A 21,184-nucleotide genomic window follows, 5' to 3' on the forward strand; every position below is an offset into this window, starting at 1 on the left:
AGCAAGTTACCAGAGGATGGCAGCAGAAACTGACAGTGCCTCTGGCCAATAAAAGAGGCCTAAGGGTTAATCTTGCAAATTCTAAAATACAAAACAGTTCGTAAGGTTGTCCTCTATCCTTCAAACATTTCTCAGTAGGCTAGATATTTTAGGAGAGATGTCAACTTTTCTCAATGAAACTATGTCCACAGAAATCTGACTCGTGGATGAACTGATCCAAGAGGCGATACAAGAAACAAGTAGCACGCTTTGACATCTGCACATTTCAGAACGGCCCATTACACAAAACAGGAAGCCAAATCATGGGTTTTAAAAATTGTTTTATTTGGGAAAAGTGCGTCTTACAAAAGGGCAGCTGCAAAATACAGAGACCTCTGCAACAATTACTGTTGTTTTTATCTTTTTCTCTTTAAGTGAAAAGAACGAGTGATATCCGAGGCATCAGAGCAGTAGATGGACACATCCGGGGCACCTCCAAGTTATTTTCAGGAAAGAGCAACAAAACGCAAAGCTAAAATTTCCGATCGAGGAGTTGTTCTAACAATTTAACATTAGCTTATCTTGTGGATTACCACCCTCTGTTTCCCCTTTTAGTGGAAAAGCCTGACTTACTATAGCGCCAACCGATGACTCCACTACAGGAGACACCTTAGAATGTAGTTTTGAATCTCGCTGTCTAGCTGCAAAACTCGGGGATGGAATGAGGCAAATACCCACAAAAAAGGAACACAAAAACCTGACAAGAAACGCCTCAAATGAGGACAAAAGTTTGCCAAGAAGTGCCTGGACTGAAAAGTCTAGGAGATCATACAACATTAAACACAACTGTGGACCCAAGCCCTAGGTTGTGTTTAATACATGGCATAACCAGATAGTTTGCACTTCTATGGTTAAGCCCATTTCTCTATTTATACAGACAGAGCTAGCACTGCTCTATTAACAGCTACCAATAAACTGCTTTGTCCTTTAAGATCTATTTGCCACACGAGGCTGAAACCGCTAAACCGAGTTTTTTCGCTAAGGCTACAAACACTGTGTCTATGCAGGGATGGGAAGCTTGTCAAGCACTCACACTCACATATCCCAAGTCCATCAGCCTTGGGCAGTCAGCTTCCAACTCTGCATTATTTTCTTCCACTCCCATCTCTTTATATGTGTTCTTGCACAATTTTCCTATCAAGCTAAAGACAATAAAAATCTCAAATACATTCACACCTGGTTCTGGTTACCCAGTAGTAGTATTACTTGTGTGCAATGAAACAGAGAGACCAAAACCACAGGACAGGTGCACAGGGCGGGACCGACAGGACAGGGACCAGACAGAAAACACAGGTGTGCAGACTTTACCAGCAACCAAGCACCCACCTCCCCAGTCTAGAGCAGGAGGAGGCTACTTGTTCAGATCCTTCACCCATCACCCCGCTTCCTGGACCCCCAAAGCAGGGCCCAGCGCTGATACTTCTGAACCTGGAGTCCTCCAAAATGAGTCCTGGAAATCCAGGTACGCTCCCCTCAAACTGTGTGGATCTGATGGAAAAACATGACGCAACAAACCTACACTAACTGTCTGACAGTTAAATTCATGTTACAAAAAAACTAACTTTCAGATTTATTTTTGTAACTTTTTCAAACAGAGAAAACAACATACTCCTTGGGGAAAGGTGAGGGGTTGAGAAGACAGGCCCTGGGTGAAAATGATTACGACAGCACCTGGAGCTGAGAGGCCTGCCCAGGAGCGCGGTCAGGACAGCCGCCACCCCCCGAGGCCCGCTGCCGTCTGAGGCTGGGCAGACCAGTTCACGCGCCCCGCCGAGCTGCTATAGATCCAAGTCATAAAAATCTTCCAGCTCATCATGAAACAAGTCCCACTCGTCTTCAGAGTCTGTCAGGTCGTCGTCCCCACCTGCAGCCAAAAGCATAAGCAACATCTCGCCCAGCTCAAAGGTGACAACCTCCTCTTCGTCGTCAAAAGGGTTGCCGTTCTCTCGTTCCTCGATGAGCTCCCAGAAGTGGTTCCTTCGTTGGGCCTGTAAAAAACAAGGCCGTGATAGGGGTGGCACTGCCGGGCAGCATCTTCTAGTCTGTGGTTTCTAAGGCAAAACGTCCAGCACACCAGAGGGCATGACGAACCAAGACTTCTGATTTAGGGTTTCGACTTTTACCAACGCCTCCCCGCCGGTTACTCGGCACACCGTTTAGTCTAGAGCCTTAAGCGTTCTAGCTTTTCCTCTCATAGCCCTCCCGGTTTGCTGAGGTTGGTCTCCTCCTTTAATTCTCTAGTCTCTCACTCCTAGACCTGGGTCTTCGCCTTCCCCTGCCCCTGTCTGTGCGGGCCTCAGACTCAGCGTGTGGTATTTCCCCTCCTTTAAAAGAACAGTGAGAGTTACCCGGTATCTGCTTGATGTTCCCACTTTCTGTCTCTGTGGCTCCTCTCTACGGCCATCAGGGTACGCATGCTTGTAAAAACAGTTCCCTCCAAATGGGCAGCTCCCACGGCCTTCATCAAAATACCTGCACGCCTTGTTGCTGGAAAGGAAAATATCGCAACCCTTATTCACGGTGGATTTCAGGTCTGTATTCGACTATCATCCGGGGTTTCTTTAAAATGGGGAGGGAATAGAACCGGTACGTCTGTTAACAGCCCTCCCCAAGGTGTGTTCTTAAACATGTGTGTGCTACCGCATGAAAACACTGACTAGAACCAGAAACTGTTCAAGTCGAGCTGTTTAACAGCCCTAGAATTGCAGACCCAGCAGAGAGAGAACCTTCGAGAATGCCCACACACAAGAATACGGTAGGACAACTATGACACAGACTCGGGATAAGGCAGACCCCATTCCTGGGGAGTTAGCCATACCAGCAGTGCAGGCTTCATTATAACACAGCCCCTGGGCGTGCACCCCAGCGACTGTGTTACAGCAAGATACACACCAGGTAAACGTCATCAGGGGTGACAAACCGTACTGGGAAGTAAAAGAAAGGGTAGGAAGGAGGTAGGAGTGTATAATGCAGCACTGTTTCTTTTCAAAGTGAGCCCAAGCGACACGTTGGGATCTTAGCTTGAGAAAAGGCTGCAGTGCTCATACCTCATTGCCTCCTTGTATTTCTGAATGAGTTTCTGCTTCTCTTCTTTCTCCTCCACCCAGTACTCACTTGGAATGACAAAGTTAGATGTGATCCGGCATTCTGGGCAGGACCTGGGAAACAATGAACAGGCTGCAATGCAAATTCCCCTTTACAGGCCCACTCTCCTTCAAGGACACACCCTGGTGTGTCACCTCCAGATTTAAGGACTTAACTGAAAGGCAAATGGGCACTTCCTGCAAGGGTTCCACACAACTGACCATTTCCTTTTTTTGTAAGTTCAACTCAATGGCTAGCCAGTTCATTTAAAAAAGTAACTTTAGGTTAAAAAAAAACAACAACAAAAAGAAGACATTTCACACAGACTCCTTTTTCTTTCGTTTAAATAAATTTATTTCTTGTAACTTTGCTCTGTTTAGATTATGTAGTTTTTGTTCAGTTATGAGAACAATTTTTAAAGGATGGTGGATTATTGGCTAGCTTAATGGATGGAATAGGAAAGTGGAAAATGTAAAATGCCAGGAAACATACATTCAGAGCTAGATACGCTTCTTCTCTGAGCCTAAACTGGCTAATCCATTAAACACAATCTCCTCAGAAAAAAGCACGAAGATTCTACTAACTGATACATAGGGTTTTCCTCGTTCAAGTAAAAGTAGATATACCAACTAATCTAGAAGCTAGCTGAAATACAAAGAAGAACTCCCAATTAGAAGAATACCCCAGTTTCGAGATAAAATGCATGCATTTAAATGCGGTCCATCTGGCTGAAAGTTGGCACAAGATACTAAATTCTTCCCCAAAATAGAAAGCACAAACGAAGATTGGGGAGGAGTCTCACTTTATGATCTTGCTCTCAAATTGCTTAGCACTCCTCCACTTGCGAATACACTTGAGACAGTAGGTGTGGTTGCAGTTGGAGAGGATCCCGAAGCGGCGCTCGCTGGGGTTGGCCTTCTCGTAGACCACCTCCATGCAGATGCCACACACCATGTCCTTGCTGCGCTGCACTGCGAACGAGAGCTCCATGTCCTTCTCGTGGGCCTCGATGCAGGACTAGAGAGTGGACACAGAGGTGCAGTCAGGTCGGGGAATCATGATAGACCGCTAAGAACTCCTGTTTAGAGAGTCAAACAGCCAACTGAAAAGAGAATTGTTCCCAATATGACATCAGAGACAGTTTTGTTTACCAGGCCATACAGGTGTGCTGACCGAGGGACTTCACGATACTGTCAAGTCAAACTCTGAGGACTCAACTTCAAGAACTAAAGAATTACCCAGTTTTCTCTATCCTGCAACTCAACCCTGTAGTTACCCACATTACAGGCTATTTTTCATATTGTTTGTTGATGTACTCGTTTCTAGATGGAAAATGTAATTAGGATTAAGACTCTAATTTGCCACCTGTCAGAAAGTAAGAGTGAAGGAAACTAACATTTATTAGGTGACAATTATGTGCCAGGCATGTAAGTTTCACATTCAAAATAAAACAGTATTGAGATATATAGTTTCATATCATGTAATGCATTCACTCAAAGCATACAATGAAATGGTTTTCAGTACATGCAGAGTTGTACAAACATCACCTCAATCTGTATCAGGACATTTCCATTACCCCAGAGAAACTCCAAATCCACAGTCACTTCCCCTCAACACCCTCAGTCCTAGGCAACGACGAATCTGTGGATATGCTTATGCAGGGCATTTCATAAAAAATATGTGGTCATTTTGTGACTGGTTTTGCTCACTTGACAACATTTTCAAGGTTATCTATGTTGTAGAATATATGACTTTCACTTCTTTTTATTGCTGGGTAATATTCCATCGTATGGAGAGACCAGTTAGTTTTTCCATTTATCAGATGATGGATACTTTGGTTGTTTCCACTTTGGAGCCATTATGAATAATGCTATGAACACTCATGTACACATTTCTGTGTGGACATCACATACTTTTTATTTTAAATGAGGTATAATTGATATAACATTATACTACACATATTTTATTCTATAAAAAACATGCTAGTTATAATACCATGCTTCACCCCCACCCTCACAACCAAATTAATTTTTATTAAACAGAGATGATTATGATTAGAAGCAAAATTTCCTCTAATCAGGTTTGCAATACAGTATACTCACAAACAAAAAAATGATACAAATGGGCTTAAAACTATAGTCTGAAACCATCATACACTGCTAATGAGAATGTAAAATGGTACAATCACTGGGAAAAAGTTGCTCATATTAAGCACAGAGTTACCATATGACGTAGCAACCTTAATTTAAGGTAATTAAAATGTATGTCCACAAAACTTTATACATGCATGTTCAGGGGATTAGTCTTAATGGGCAAAATGTGAAACAACCCAACTGGAAAAACAAAACATCACACAGCCATCCAGAGGATTATTATGCAGCCATGAAAAGGACTAAAGTACTGATACACACTAAAACATGAACAAATCCTAAAAACATTATGCTACTGTTTTAGCCAGTCACAAAAGGCCACATATGATTCCATTCATAGGAAATTCCCATAACAAACAAAAAAATCCATGGAGACAGAAAGTAAATGAGTTGTTGCCAGGAGCTGGAGGAAGGGTAGAATGGAGACTAAAGGAGTTAATGAGTATTAAGTCTCTTTTCTGGGGAGAATGAAAATGTCCTAAATTAGAGAATATTGGTCATGGTTGAACAACTTCACAACTTATTAAAAACCAATGAAATATGCATTTTAGAAGAGTAAGCTGTATGGAACTTGAATTTCAGAAAAGCTATTGCTTTAAAAAAAGGAAAGAAAAAAGGGCAGGGGGCGGGGAAGCCCATAATCTGAGGTTTTAAAAGCCTAATTCCTTATAAAACAGTCAAGAAGGCCAGGAAGGGAAACAATCCTACTTAAAGAGAACCATCTGATTCACCCAGTGTCTCTCTGACATGAGCTGACAATGCTGTGAAAGGGCAAGGGCAGTTCTCACACCTGTTAGTGTGTGTGCTTCCTTCCGACTTACTTTTATATGTTGTGACCTCTGGGCGGCATCCACAGGATGGAGGACCTGCAGCCCGCACATGTCACACGCGTCCCCATGCAGATACGCGCAGTTCTCCCCGTAGCGGCACTCCCCCACCGCAGCATAGGGGCAGAGCTGCTTCTTGGTCTCCACCGCACTTTGCTCCTTCTCCGCGTCTTCCTTGGTCACTGAGCCCTGCAGGGGGGCTTCAGCAGAGGAAGGGGCAGCTGAAAAATGTTTAAGAGGGTGGTAAAGGTCCAAAAAGGTTAAGACAGATACATGAACTAGTCTCGCTAAAGAGGATAAGAAGAACTTAAGAGAAACTCCAAAATAGTCTATTGAAACTAATCCCCCACTCTTGAAAGAAATGAATGTCTTTTGCTACTAATATTTCCAAGATTAGCCTTGTTTAAAAAAAAAAAAAAGCTTTTTAAAAAAAGGTTTTGAATGTATTTCAACTGTACTGATTAAAGGAGATAAACATCTATTTTTCAAAACATTCTACATTCATTACTATTGAAAGTCAAGAAGTTTCTTTTGCTCCATCTGTTTTTTTTTTTTCTTTTAAGGTGGCCTAATTTAAGCTATTAAGACTAGGCTAAATATGAACATTGGAAGCAGGAAAGTTGTGAAAACTCAGCTAATTGATAAAACACTCTCCAGCCTTCTAACTCTTTTTTCTTCAAAGATACTCACTCCGGCCACAGTAGGGCTGCCCCGGAACAAACTCGATGGCATTCACCCAGTCTTCTGAACCGGCTCCTACAGTTGCAAAGTTTGAATTTCTTGACTCAGCTTCGCCCATATTCATATCAACAGTCGGTCCAACTGATGGGAGACTTGAGGAAGCAGCAGGGGATGACTTTGCAGTTAGATCTGTAGCAGTTGCTTCTTCCTGTTTCAGTGGCTTGCTATGTTCATATCTTAAAAAGAAAAGAAAATTTACAGTCAGCCATCACTGTCTAACCAGAAGCCTCTAGGTGGAATATACATTCCCAGTCCTGTCCTTGGGTTCTTTTCAAATTATGGTGCCTATGAATCATGTGGGAAATTGTTAAAAGGCAGATACCTAATTTCTGAGTCTGGAGTATAGCCCCTAATTTTGCATGTCTCTGACAAGTCCCCGCACGATGCCAATGCCACTGGTCCAAGGACCAGTTTGAGTAGCAAGGCCATACAGATTCAGGGCTCTACAAGTCAAACCGCCAGTGTCGCAACTATTTAAGTCTGTAACTGTAGTTCCAAAGCAGCCATGGCATTATCTAAACAGCTGTGTGTGACTGTGTTCCAATAAAACTTTACATAAACAGCATCTAGTCACATGTACCCTACAAGCCATAGTTCACCCACCCTTGCTGTAGACCATCTAGTACCCCTCAAATTCCACTCTCATTAGGAGTTTCAGGAGTTGACAATCTATTGTTACCATGGCACCTCTGCTTTAAAAAAAAAAAAAAAAAAAAGACTATGCAGCCAAAACTGACTGATTAAGCAAAGCAAGGCTGACACTCAAATCCGACAAGTAAAAATGTAGACCATTTTACCAACACATAAATTAAAATGCTCCTAATGTTAAAAGGGACAAACAGTATTTATAAAAATATACAATGTGTACTTCCTTTTCTCCTACATCCATCCACTCACCTACTTTTCTAAACTCTTACCCTATGCATTTCCTGATTCCTTGTCATCTGTAAAATTATCATTGAACCTCACCTCCAAATACAGAAAAAAACTAATTTCCCTCAAGAAACACCTTGCTGCCTGAAAAAATCCTCACAATTCTTAGAATATTTTAGGCTGTGAGATTCACTCAGACACAAGAAATTAATGATGAATGTAGTATTGGGTTGGCCAAGTTCATCTCGGTTTTTCCATAGCATCTTACAGAAAAACCTGAACCAACTTTTTGGCTAACCCAATCCATAAACTGTTATAATGTACAGTATGTATCTAGCGGTTCTTGAAATTAATTAACTCACTGGCAATACTAACCATAGGTCATCTGTGTTACAAGTGTCGTGTTTACATCTAAAAGATAAAACATGTCTAACTAAAGACTGCTCTTTAACATGGCAAACATATGCTGAGCTGGTTTTTATCATTATATTATCTCAAACCCTATTTCAACTCTTAAGCATTAGGTAACCTACTTTGAGTAGGTTGAGTATCTTGGTATCAGCCACGAAAACCCAAGGCACTTATTCAAGGCTGGAGTTATGCAAGCTAAAGATCATGAATATGCTTTTTCACTTGGACAGTCTCACTTCATCATCAAAAATATATTTGACATGACGTGTTAAACAGTGTTCTAGCTCTAATGTGACTCTAAAGCTGCCCTGTAAAACAGAGCAGCCATTAGCTATATCTAATTATTTACACTTACATTCAAAACTCAGTTCCTTGGTCCTTGCACTAGCTACATTTTCAAATGTTCAGTGGTCACACATAGCTAGCAGTTTCGTTTTTGGGCAGCAGATAGAAAGCATTCATGCTACCATACAAAGTTCTACTGAACAGCATTGCTGTTCAGCCTCAATGAATTGAGGTTGTAGAGCTTTAGGGAACCTTAGAAATCGAGTTCCCAGTACTCATATTTTAATTACGTTTGCAGCCTTTAACTTAGAAAAGAACCCAGGTTTTGGAATTAAGATGCCAGCTTCACCAATGAAGACAGCCTTCAGGGCTTTGAGGAAGTTTTAAAGGATTAAGTAAAACTAAATGTCAAGATGCGTAAAGGGTCTAAGAACTATTTTCAATGCCCATATTTTAGTTTCTGTTCTTTCTCCGTTGCCATATTCATTTAAAGAATTTCAGTGTAAATGACTCAAATATCTACTTAAAAACCAGAATTAGAATGCTTATTATCATCTATCAAATTGCAAATACGACGAAGTTGGGTTTTTTTATTTTTATTTGGCTGAGCTGGGTCTTAGCTGCAGCATGTGGGAACTAGCACCCTGACCAGGGATAGACTCAGGTGCCCCCTGCATTGGGAGTGTGAAGTCTTTGACACTGGACCACTAGCAAGTCCCACTACGAAGTTTTTTGAAAGGAGTGCATTTTGGTTTTAAGGTAAATTTATCAAGGAATCAACAAGATACAATATTTTTGATAGCACAGAATATTAGCAAGAAGGTTCACATGTGTAAACAGTGCAGAATAGATCTGTATAAAATATACTTCTGAAGTACAAATTTATGAGTAAGCACCATGAAAGATAGGGCACAAGAAAGAACTAACAAATTAAGAAAGAAAAAGCAAGACTCCTCTTCTGAAAGGAATTTGCTAAAAGCTAATGGTTCAGTGAAGCAGAGAGCTCTTCTTAGAACAGGAACTGGCCAACTACAAGCCTCAGGTCAAACCTAACTGGAGCTAAGAATGGTTTTGGCATTTTTAAACGCTGGAAAAAAAGATCATTTTATGATATGAAATTAAATTTCAATGTCCCAAAATAAAGTTTCACTGGAATCTAGCCACACTATTAGCTTATGTATTATCTAGGGTTGTTTTTGTGCTACAAGAGACCATATGGCCTGCCTAGCTAAAAATATTAATTCTCTGGCCCCATACTGAAAGTCTGCCAGCTCCGGCTAATCATATCTACTGGATTCACAGTCATGACAGTGGCTTTGTTAACATTATTAAATTAATTCTTTAATGAATTATCACAGAATCGCTGATCCTTTTTAGCCAAAGTGTTGAATGGGGGATTAATGCTGAGACAACACTGAAACCAATATTGTGTTTTCCTTTCGTATCTTGCAGAGTACTCTGATACAGTTTCCAGCAAAGGAAGTTTAATTTTTCTTCTACACAAAAGAACAACACTTCTTCATCTTGTTGGCTTGCAACGCCCACCACCCCACCCTTGTGAGGTTTGATATCTGCCTTTTAACCTTTTAATGTATAGGATTCAGTATGTCTACAGTGAAAACTCCTCCAAAGGGGAATTCCCTGGCAGTCCAATGGTTAGGACTCCATGTTTCCACTGCAGGAAGCAAGGGTTCAATCTTTGGTAGGGGAACTAAGATCTTGCATGCTGTGCAGTCAAAACAAACAAAAACCCTCCAAATGAAACAAGATCTGACATAACCATAGCTGTCAAAGAAGGTAATCCTGTCCCTTTCCCAAGTGGGTGTTCAGAAACAATGACTGGGAGTTCTGTGGCACTTACTAAGGACACTAAAGGAAATCAACCCTGAATATTCATTGGAAGGACTGATGCTGAAATCCAATACTTTGGCCACCTGATGTGAACAGCCAACTCATTGGAAAAGACCCTGATGCTGGGAAAGATGGAAGGCAAAAGGAGAAAGGGGTGGCAGAGGATGACATGGTTAGATAGCATCACTGACTCTATGGACATGAAATTGAGCAAGCTCCAGGAGATGGCAAAGGACAGGGAGGCCTGGTTTGCTGCAGTTCATGGGGTCACAGAGTTGGATATGACTGAGAGACTGAACAACAAGGATGCTACATCTTGGACAACAGTCCTGAGCAACAAAGAACTGGCTTGACTAAATAACAGGGCCCCGTCATGCAAAACGAATACAGCAACACTTCTGAACTGTTGGAAACTAGGGTATCATCTTTCATTTATAAACTACTGCCTTCATGAGGAGTTAAATTATTCGAAATCCCTGGACATTGGTCAGGTTGTATAACAAGATCCTTACATAAGAGATAGTTCCCCCCACCTCAATGTCAAGTTGGAGTATTTATTTCATCTATTAAAATGTTATGTTTCTCAAAAAACCCCAAAAAACCCTACATAGTAAGAGTGAAAAGTAGGCTTAATCCTCCAAGTCAATTTTTAACAAGAAAACAGTCTTGGAAAGAGCCCATAAAATTCCTTCCTTAGCTATTCTATAATCAAGCTCTTAATAATCACCTGTATCAGCCAGTCCCAAACAATTGTCACCAAACTTTCCTCTCAGGCAGACTATTAGGATATAGATTTCTCTAATTCCTTTCACTTTATCCTAAGAGCTCTAAAGCCACCTCAAATCAGGATCATTCTCCCTAAAAGGGAGCTGTATACCCTTACTAAAAAGAAAACTAAAATTGTCTCCCACGAGGAAGCCCACTCTAAATACAGGGTTATGCAGAAGATGGACTTCTATACAGATGTCCCAAGGAGAACATGGAATGCTGTTGGGGCTGGCAGAGGTCCCTGAAAAATAAGCTGATTTAACACAAAAGAGTCTAGGATTTAGTTCGGATTTCTCCATTTAACCTTATTTCCCAAACATTTCAGCTCTATGGTCCAATCAGAGGGGTACCTCTTCTGAAATAAGAGGTTCATCTGTTACCAGCCATACTCATGCAGAGTCTATATTATATCTCTCTGCTCAGCACCTCAGAGTCCATCTCCACTCTCGCCCATGTTCAATTCCTCTCTCCCTATAGTGATAAGGTCTCTCAACTGACTGCCTAGTCAAGGAACACAACTGCCCTACAATTAAGTTGGACCACCCTGCTACAAAGGAGCAATCGCTCATTTCTGGTAGGATTAGATTTTTAACACTTTTGCCCTCTTTAATATTGTCAAAAGACATATCTGGGTTATTTAGTTTTAGTTTTTTTTCTTTTTGAGGAGTGTCACTGTATCATTTTTTTCCTCTCCAGCAAAACTGCAACAATTTAGCAGAGGGCAAAATGATGGACTACATGGAAAGAATCTTTTCCTTTTTCTCTCCTCTTAATTAGATTTCCTAGTAAAAAAGATGTGAGGTAACCTAGTATCAATATCCTGCTCATCAATAATTTCTTAGTCTTTTGAACTCTAAGCATTTGAACCCCAATAGCTGACACAATTCTTTTCTGCTAAAACTGGATATGACATTGTCAAAATATCTTATCTAGTGATGGTCCTCCCTTCAACAGGTGGAGCCCAATTTCTTTCCCCTTGTACATGGGCTGGACTTAGTAACTTGCTTGTAATAAACAAAATATAGTGGAAGTGACAGCCTGCAACTTCTGGGACTAGGTCATAAAAAGGCATTGTTGCTTCATTCCTGACAACTCTCTTGAATCACTTACTCTGGGCATAAGTTAGTGTGAGGATGCTAAAGCAGCCCTAGGGAAATGTTCACCAGGCGAGAAACTAAGATATATGAGTAAGCCATCCTCAAACTGGTCCTCCAGCCCCCATTCAAGACTTGCAGAGGATGGCAGATGCTGGCAGCCCGGCTGAAATCTTGGCCGCAATTTTTTGAGAGCCTGAGCTAGGACCACTCACCAAGCTAAGCTACTCCCAGATTCCAGATCCCAGCAACCATGAGATAATAAATATCTATTGTTTCCAAGCTGCTAAATTTCAGGGTAATTTCTTTAACATCAATAGAAAACTAATACTCCTAGGTATTTTGTAAACTAGCTCTACCCAATGGCTAGCAGAACCCACTGCTGCTGAATTACAGTTTGATAGGACTATGGTACCAATGCAATGAAGAAGGAGAGAATACTTAGTAACTGACCTCTCTTGGTTCTCCACCATTCTAGGAAACCAGAGACACTGCTAAAGCATTTTCCATAATGTCAGCTTATAATTTAGTCTCGCAAGCTCACGTGGTTTAGGGCAGTTTAGTTGGAATGGCAAGCCCTCTTCAGTAATAACCTAATACACTGTCCCAAACGCCTACAATCCCGTTTTCCCTCCATAATTCAACAATCCCGTTTTCCCTCCATAATTCAATCTAATAGAGAACTGAAACCAGTCCCAACTGGTCAAACATGCACCTTATTCTTGGTTCTTAAAGAGGAAATCCCATTAACAAACACGCCTTCACCACACCTTACCCCTGGGTTTGCCCAACATGCTCCTCAGGCACTACTGAAACTTAGGACTATATTACAAACGCATTTGGTAAACGGAATAATACATTCTTTCCAAGTGAGAGATCGATCTATCAGAGGGATGAGAGATCTAGCTATGAGAATGTGCTAACACTCCTAAGGGACACTTTTTAAAGTGCTATTCAGGGAATCCCCTGACAGCCCTGTGGTGAGGACTTGGCGTCACTGCCATGGTCCGCATTCAATCCCTGGTCAGGGAACTCAGACCCTACAAGCCACACAGCAGTACCACTGCAGATCGATTATTTACAAAGCTGTTGCAACTTCACGTTTTACTCTCAGTTTTTTCTCCCAACCTCCCCATCCACCCCAAACAAAACTAAGTTGGAAACGAACTCTTACCTGCAGCGGTCTCCATAAACACAGTACCCTCGCTGAAAATACTTGCATACTACGCCATATGGACTGTCCGAGAGGTCGTGTGAGTAGCGACAGTTGTCTCCTTCCTTACAAACCCCATGCATGAAATACCTGTGAGACCAAGAACCACAAGCTGGATTACAAGCCAGTACTCAATTCATGACTGACACATTCTTTTCTGTTTTATTATTATGTATTTTGGTTGCACTAGGTCTTTCGCGCAGTGTGCGCGCTTAGATCTGGCATGAGAGATCTTAGTTCACCAACCAGGGATTGAACCCGGGCCCCCTGCCTTGGAAGCATGAAGTCTCATCCACTGGTAAGTCCCCATGGCCAATATATTCTACCACTAACACATGAGCACTAACTCGATACTAGTAATACATTCTTTTATATTCTTTGTACACAAACATGAGAAGTGAACACAAAGATAGTTGAACTGGACCATATAATCATAAAATTATCTATAATGGTACCACAGGAAGGCTGCCTGTAGACAGAGGCACCAATTTAGATTTAAACTTTGAGGTCATCCTTAATCTTGTCTCTACAGGTTGTCTGACCACTGCTCTCAATTTACAGTCCTATAGATAGCTTCTTGTTTTCCACTAACTTTAGTCATAATTTTTATCTGCAGCTTTATCTGTAAAAAAAGAAGAAGAAGAAACAATGTAAACTGAAACAGATCAGACTACTGTATGTTTCAATTCTTTGAGAAACCATTTTAATTCTTTAAAAGTCACATGTGAAAACACAAGTAACATTTGTTGCAAAGGTATGGGCAAAAGGAAATCACTTTCTGTCCTTCATTTAGCAGACTCTTGTTCCTCTGCCTTACAGGAGAACATGTGTAGCTAACTAGAAATTTCCAAAAACTGAGTTTGACTCAGTTTCTAAGAAGACTTGGGAATTTGCTTTGTTGTTGTTCTGTCACTAAGTTGTGTCTAACTCTTTGCGACCCCGTGGACTGCAGCACACCAGGCTCCCCCATCTTCCACTAGCTCCCGCAGTTTGCTCAAATTCACATCCATTGAGTCGGTGATGCCATCTAAATATCTCATCCTCTGCCATCCCCTTTTTTGCCTTCCATCTTTCCTGGCATCAGGGTCTTTTCCAATGACTCAGCTCTTGGCATCAGGTGGCCAAAGTACTGGAGCTTCAGCTAGAAATGCAATTTTGGACACCTTCCCTTAGACCTACTAAATTGAAAATGGGGCTGGGGCCAAGCAGAAATCTGAAGTAACTAAGCTGATCAGGGAAGTGATATGGGTCTTATTTTTTGTAAGATAACTCTAATAAATAGAATCACCACCACACCCTCCATCCTCCCGCTCATCCTCTCATCACTGACTTTGGTCTCTTTCTCTTGAACAGAATTATGAAGATTTAATTTTGGCAAGTCATAACTGCCCCAAATATGCATTTATGTACAGCTGGTATGCGCTTCCCAAGTGGCTCAGTGGTAAGTGGTGAAGAATCCACCTGCCAATGAAGGAGACACCCTGGATCAGGAAGATACGCTGCCTGGAGTGGGAAATGGCAACCCATTCCAATATTTTTGCCGGGAAAATCAAATGACAGAGGAGCCTCGTAGGCTACAGTCCATGGGATCACAAGAGTCAGAGAAGAGTGGGACAACATAGCTGGTACAGAGTAAGGGAAAGTGTCTAATTCCTAGGTTTAAGTGTCACAGTTATCTACAGATGGAAGGTAGAATAGCAGTAAGTACCCCACTTGTCCACTGGATTGAATGATGTATAGAAGAGATTCAGTCATATTTACTTAAAGGAACCTTGAAGAAGGCTGCTTCAAATTGAAATGTGAAAGGTTCTATTCAGATTACTGGCAAATACATACCTTCTATGTAAAGGTAGAAAGAAAAAAATGTAACATCTTGATAGGAAGAGCTGTAATTAGCAAGATCCTGAAGTGCCCAAGGGTTTCAGTCCATGACGAAATGTAAGACTACAGTAGCAGAAGTCAAATTCTAATTGTAATTAACCTAATTTCAACTGTTTTCAGGCTTAACAATCTAACAAGGTCTGAACTTTTGCACAACTATAGGGCAACTTTCTGCAAGCTTTGAAGCTGTCTGAGCACCACCTACACAAATCTTAGTTCCCCCTGAGATTTAAAACTTAAAAATAAAAAAATGAGCACGTGTTCAGTAAGTAGCAGTTGTACAACGTCTTTGCTCATGTTCATCTCCACATCTCTCCTCTGTCCTGGCAGGCAAACACCCTGACTATATTTGTTTCCAAGGTACACACTTTACCAATCAGTTAAGAAAGACTAAGGCAACCAACAGGGAAAGACCTGGATGTCATGCCGTAAGATTTTAAGCAACTCAAGTAATTTAGCCAGGAGAAGACAAAGGAGTAACCTCCAGCACTATTCCTGGCAAAGTAAATATATGTAGGAAGTTACATCATAAATCTGATTCAACGTAAGGACTGAGAACTAGAACTATTCAGCAATGGCATAAGCTACTGAGATCCAGAACTAGCAGCACCGAAGGAACTCAAGCAGACACAAAATCACCTGATACTGTGACATCAACGGAAACACTAGAATACAAGCCCTAACTAGTTACTGCCAAATACTAAGCATTATTTTACAGGGGCGTTTGGCACATACTGTCTGGGTTTCTGGTTTGTTTTTCGTGCCTTTTGCCTCTCAGTCTTCACAGTGATATCCCTCCTTGCCAACACATCTCTACATCTAAGAGATTATGACATGATAGTGTAAGTTACAACAGAGAGAGGAAAAAATGTCAACTCTTCCAAGAATTTCTCCCATTACAAAACCAATCAAGACACAAGCACTTTTCTTTTTTAAATGCCACCACCAAAAGCCATCACCCAAATTCATCTTGATGACATTGTCCAGGCTGAGTTGCCTTTGTTGTTAAAGGCTGGGCCAAAGGATCTCTAAGCCTCCTTCCGCCTTGAAGATTCCATGATGCCAACCAGACATTGTCTGGTAATAAACACAAATACAACTGACTAGAATCCCTGACTGCTGCACCTCTTGGAAACCTAAGTACTTTTACCAAGATACATACAAGAAACCCCAACAGCTTGTGAGGGTACAAGAGAACCAAACAAGACCCTCAAAGTACTTATAGGTAGGCATCTGGGATTGTTAATAGAAATTACATAATGTTAAGTAAGTTGGCAGTTAATCACTTAATCTGCTGTGACATTTCTTACTTTGTTACTTAATTCTTGACAAGTACATGTACCCTGGGCGTCCCTATTTCTCAAACCAGACTGCAAATTCCTGGTGTTTAAGAACCAGAGTTTATTCTGCCTTTTATCTTCTAAACGACCTGTACACATAATACTTGCTGCTGCTAAGTCACTTCAGTCGTGTCCAACTCTGTGCGACCCCATAGACGGCAGCCCACCAGGCTCCGCCGTCCCTGGGATTCTCCAGGCAAGAATACTGGAGTGGGTTGCTATTTCCTTCTCCAATGCATGAAAGTGAAAGGTGAAAGTGAAGTTGCTCAGTCGTGTCTAACTCAGCGACCCCATGGACTGCAGCCCACCAGACTCCTCCATCCATGGGATTTTCCAGGCAAGAGTACTGGAGTGGGGTGCCATTGCCTTCTCCGCACATAATACTTAGCAGTGTCTAAATTAAAAATTTCAACTTGCAAGTTACAATTTCATTGTTTCAATCCCCCACACTCAGGAAAACTAGAAGCAATAGCATTTCTATTTTACAGAATTCCTCTAATAAAAGTTATCAAAACAGCCTGGTGGGGGCAGCATAACACAGTTCTTTGGGAAAACTATATCTAGGTTTTTAAGCTGTGAAAATAACACAATGAGATAGAATTTTTAACAGAAATATTTAGAAAAGAATAACCAACAAGAAAGTACAGAGGATTCTGAGCAATTAAAAACAAATTTCCAACATCCAAACAACTTCTAAGGATTATACCCTTGAAGAAAATAGTCCTAGTCAAATTCCTAGATACAAGGGGAAAAGAGGCTCAAACTAGAACACAGCACTATCCTGAATTCTCTTCAAGGGAGATTTTGCTATCAAACACAAAGCAAATATTTATAATGCAGTGCATTCCTGCATTTCCTTCAACATCTAGCTCTATGTCTCCCATTGTAAGCACACAGATACTTATTTACAGAATAACTGAATGAGGTTAGTCCCAGAAAGATAGATACATGTTCTATTGAGACCTATAATTTACAAGGGTTTCCTCTTCCTCCTCCTCCTTTAAGGAAAGCAGAGGAATCCTACAAGCACATATGAAAGTGGGCAAGTTTAGGTGTGGATTTATCAACATCAACTTAAGCATCTATTGAGTTTACCAGGCACTGAATAAAGCCCTACAGATACAATGATAAACAAAACAGGGCCCCTGTTCTCGAAAAGCTCAAAGTTTACAATAAATGAATGAATATATATCTGGTATTCCCCTAGACAAAGAAGAAAGATTTTTAATAGATCATGTTAGTACTTAAAACAAACTGAAAGTAATGTCAAGTATTAAAACTCAAGACATTAGTTAGTCTGTACTTTTTACTGGATAACAGTTTCAGGTAAAAGCTATAGGTTGCTTTATATGAAAAACAACAACAGCGTTTCTAACCCTGTATCTGATACATAATGCTTGTTAGAAATAGCTTACTCGATGATGTAAATTTCTTAAATATATGAATCTATTAGGGTTCATGTGCAAGAAACTCTCGCTGGTCCCGGAGTGACCTAGAATATTTCAGAAACTGAAAGATCTAAAGGCAGGCAAAGAGGAATTGATTAGTCTAGTGAGCTGTTTTGAATTCTCATGACACCGGTAAGGAACTAGAAAAGGGGAAGTAGATCAGGGAAAAGTTTCTAACAGAGAGGAAAGTAAAGTGCAGAAGTGACAACGATTCTCTGCAGACATGAGTTGAGCTCAGACACAGACACAACAGGATAATAATGAGACAAGTAATATATAAAGTAATGTCAAGCTAGCGATGGGTATTCAAAGCCAAACAATAATTGAGATTAGAGTCGGTGTGTATTGATAAAATTAAGGCATTGCATGGAGTTCTTAAAGAATCCACATATTAAAGGATGATTATTCTCAGTGCATGCAGACAGATTGGAACTGTAGGGTAAAAGGCTAGAAAATTCAGGAATATAAAGGTTACACTAGTTTATTTTAAAAGATTCAGCTAGCAGATATAAATCAATTGCAGCATTGCCGAGTAAACAGAAATAACAGACTCAAAGATCTGGTTCCATGAATAGGAATTCTTAAATTCTCACTCTTTGGGATACTGCACAAGTATTCTCAGATCTACAGATGACTGAAAAAAGCTACCTAAAACAGCTTTTATGCTTTCTCTATTCCGTTATTGAAAACAATTAAGCTTACCATTCATGTCTTAAATGTATCATATTAAGCACCGAGAACGCTTCACCCCTGTTAATACCAGGACAGTGAGTTCTGTATATTAAAAATATTTTCAAGTATTGATATTTACATGTAAATTACCCCCACCTAGGTGAATAACGGCGTTTCAACTGATTTTTCAACCGACAGAAAAACAAAAGCTTCTAGTCGCTTACTGATCACTTAAGAAAAAAACTCAAGTACGACATCCAATTAAATGCCCTTATCTTAGACGCACAGCCGCCACACGTCCGCATACCCGCCCTCTGCTAATCACTTATTTTTTTCAAATATGTTCATCTGACATCCCAAACCCAAAACAAAATCCCTCTCCCTGCGGAGCGACGAGCTCCCCGACTCCCTTAAGACGCGTGGACTTGAAAACAAGACACCTTCTAGCCGGGGGCGGGGGGGGGAGGGAACGGGAATGCCGGCTCGTATCACCTAAGGCGGTGGAGAAGACCCCCCCGCCCCGGGCCGGCACTCGGTTCGGAGACAAAGCTCAGAACCGCCCAGTCCGGTAACACACAGGAGTGGAAATCACAAAAGCTCCCCGCTCCGGGCGGGGCCCGAGACCAGGGAAGACGTTACAAACGGATGACACGGCGGCGGGGCCGGCGGCCGGGCCCCCCTTCTCGCCCGCGGGCCCGCGGCGGCAATCCCCTGCCCGGCAGGGCTGCGGGGAGGCGGTCTCCGGGCCACACCGCCAAACCCCCTTTTGGAACCGGCGAGCTCGCAGGCCGGGGGTTGGGGTGGGGGGATCGGCGACAATAAAAGGAGGGAGGAGTCAGCCCACCTCTCTCCCCGCGCGCGCCGCGCCGCGCCGCTCGGCCCGGTGCGGGGAGGCGGCGGGCGGTGCAGCGGCTCCGCAGCGGGGCCGCGCGCCCCCGCCTCGGCCGCCGGCGGGGGTTGACGCAGCGCGGCGACCGCGGGGACTGCAACGCCGGCTCGCCTCCCACCTCCGCCCGCCCCCGGCCGGCCGCCCGGCCGCCCAGCCGCCCGCCCCCTTCCTCCGCGGGCTCGGTCCCCTCCCCGCGCCCGGCGCCGGCCGCTCTGCGTCTCACCTGCAGGTGACCTGCTTAGTCCAGCCGCCGCCGCCGCCGTCGCTGCCGCCTCCCCCGCCCCCCGCCCCCGGGGACAGCGAGGTGACTGCGGGGATAGGGGTGGGGGAGGCCGCTGCCGCCGCCGCCGCTGCCGCTCCTGCTCCTGATGGTGTGGCTGTTGTTCCGGGAGCTGCAGCCTCCGCCATTACTGTTTATCCCACACAGCAATGGCGCCGGAACTTCCGGGATCACATAATTCCGGTCCGGCCGCGGCGAGGAGAAGGCGGCCAGGCAACGGGTGGGGAGGGGAAGGACACTGAGCGGCCGCTCGCTCCCCTCGGCCCCGGCGTCGCGTCGACGAGCGCTCTCGCCGCTCGAACTGCGGGGCCGGGGCCCGAGCGCCCCCTCGGCCCGCCCCCAGCGCCCTCTGATTGGTGGACGAGGCGGCTCCGCCCGGGAGGGGCGGGGCGAGGGCGGGCTCCCCCAGGTGAGCGCCCACCCCCGCCCCACCTACTGCCCCCAGGCTCCACGTCTAGGGAACCAAAGTCCTCATTTCAAGGGCACTCACCTCAAGGAGTCCTTCCCAGTAGAGGCTGGTGCAGTGGAGAGGCGGAAGTGGGATGGGTGGGCGGCTCCTGAGTTTGAATCCAGACTTTCCTGGCTCTCCCAGTTAACATAACTGGACGAACTTGGGCCGGATACCCATTCTCTCTAGCCTCAGTTTCCTTATACGAGTAGGCTTTATATGTGTGGCAATTCACTGAGCTTTTAGTGCCTGGCCAAACGAAATACTTTCAACAAATGTTCTCTCGTGTTCTTCCCGTTGGCGGTGTGATCTCTCAACCCAAGAGAAGAGCAAGGTGGCTAAGCAAAGGCTGTGCAGTCAGCTTGTCTCCCTTAACCTCTGGCCATCTCTCATTCCTAACAATGTAGTTTTGAGTCAGTTAACTTACCTCTTAGTGTTCCTCCTCTCCGTCTGTAAAATAAAAAGAATTTTAAAATAATACCAGGACTACCCCCAGAGAGTCTCCCCTGGTGGCTCAGATGGTAAAGAATCCGCCTGCAATGGGGGAGACCTGGCTTCGGTCCCTGGGTCGGGAAGATCCCTGAGTTGGGAAGATCCCCTGAAGGAGGGCATGGCAACCCTCTCCAGTATGCTTGCCGAGAGAATCCGAATGGACAGGAGTCTGGCGGGCCACACACAGTCCATGGGGTCGCAAAGAGTCGTACACGACTGAGCCACTAAGCACACCTCTCTGAAGCACAACATCTCTGATGATGGTTGTGAAACTTAAAGTTCATGTAAAACCCTTAACAGTGTGCTTCACGCTACAGTTTTAATAGGTATTGAATAATAAAAGCTGTCTGAAATATCCCAGCTTCAAAGAGTTATTTCTAAAACCAGGAAAATTAAAA

General features: G+C 43.1%; 1 protein-coding gene and 1 long non-coding RNA gene across 15 annotated transcripts; one reads left to right on the forward strand and one right to left on the reverse strand.

The window, feature by feature from the left end:
- Positions 1-303: 303 nt before the first annotated feature.
- On the reverse strand, positions 304-20,149 carry MKRN1 (makorin ring finger protein 1). 14 transcript variants are annotated; one of them, XM_081534308.1, is made up of 10 exons: positions 19,118-19,267; positions 18,708-18,755; positions 15,173-15,280; positions 13,298-13,426; positions 6,791-7,017; positions 6,095-6,321; positions 3,926-4,140; positions 3,087-3,197; positions 2,388-2,526; positions 304-2,027 (listed from the first exon to the last, which is right to left on the reverse strand). In XM_081534308.1, exons 4-10 carry the CDS (start codon positions 13,417-13,419, stop codon positions 1,818-1,820), a joined length of 1,251 nt encoding a protein of 416 aa, XP_081390434.1. In that variant the 5' UTR covers positions 13,420-13,426; positions 15,173-15,280; positions 18,708-18,755; positions 19,118-19,267; the 3' UTR covers positions 304-1,817. The 14 variants fall into 14 exon arrangements, with proteins under 14 accessions (XP_081390434.1, XP_081390432.1, XP_081390424.1 ...); XM_081534306.1 differs by lacking the exons at positions 18,708-18,755; positions 19,118-19,267 and adding an exon at positions 19,321-19,564; XM_081534298.1 differs by lacking the exon at positions 18,708-18,755 and having other exon boundaries at positions 19,170-19,564.
- Positions 12,134-15,483, forward strand: LOC145523636 (uncharacterized). The gene is made up of 3 exons (XR_014066794.1): positions 12,134-12,421; positions 13,527-13,634; positions 14,690-15,483. It is a non-coding gene; the product is annotated as an uncharacterized LOC145523636 (long non-coding RNA).
- Positions 20,150-21,184: the final 1,035 nt, after the last annotated feature.

This window comes from Giraffa tippelskirchi, chromosome 10, assembly GCF_054371585.1.
Source record: "Giraffa tippelskirchi isolate mGirTip1 chromosome 10, T2T-mGirTip1v1.2.pri, whole genome shotgun sequence".
Classification (NCBI taxonomy): domain Eukaryota; kingdom Metazoa; phylum Chordata; class Mammalia; order Artiodactyla; family Giraffidae; genus Giraffa; species Giraffa tippelskirchi.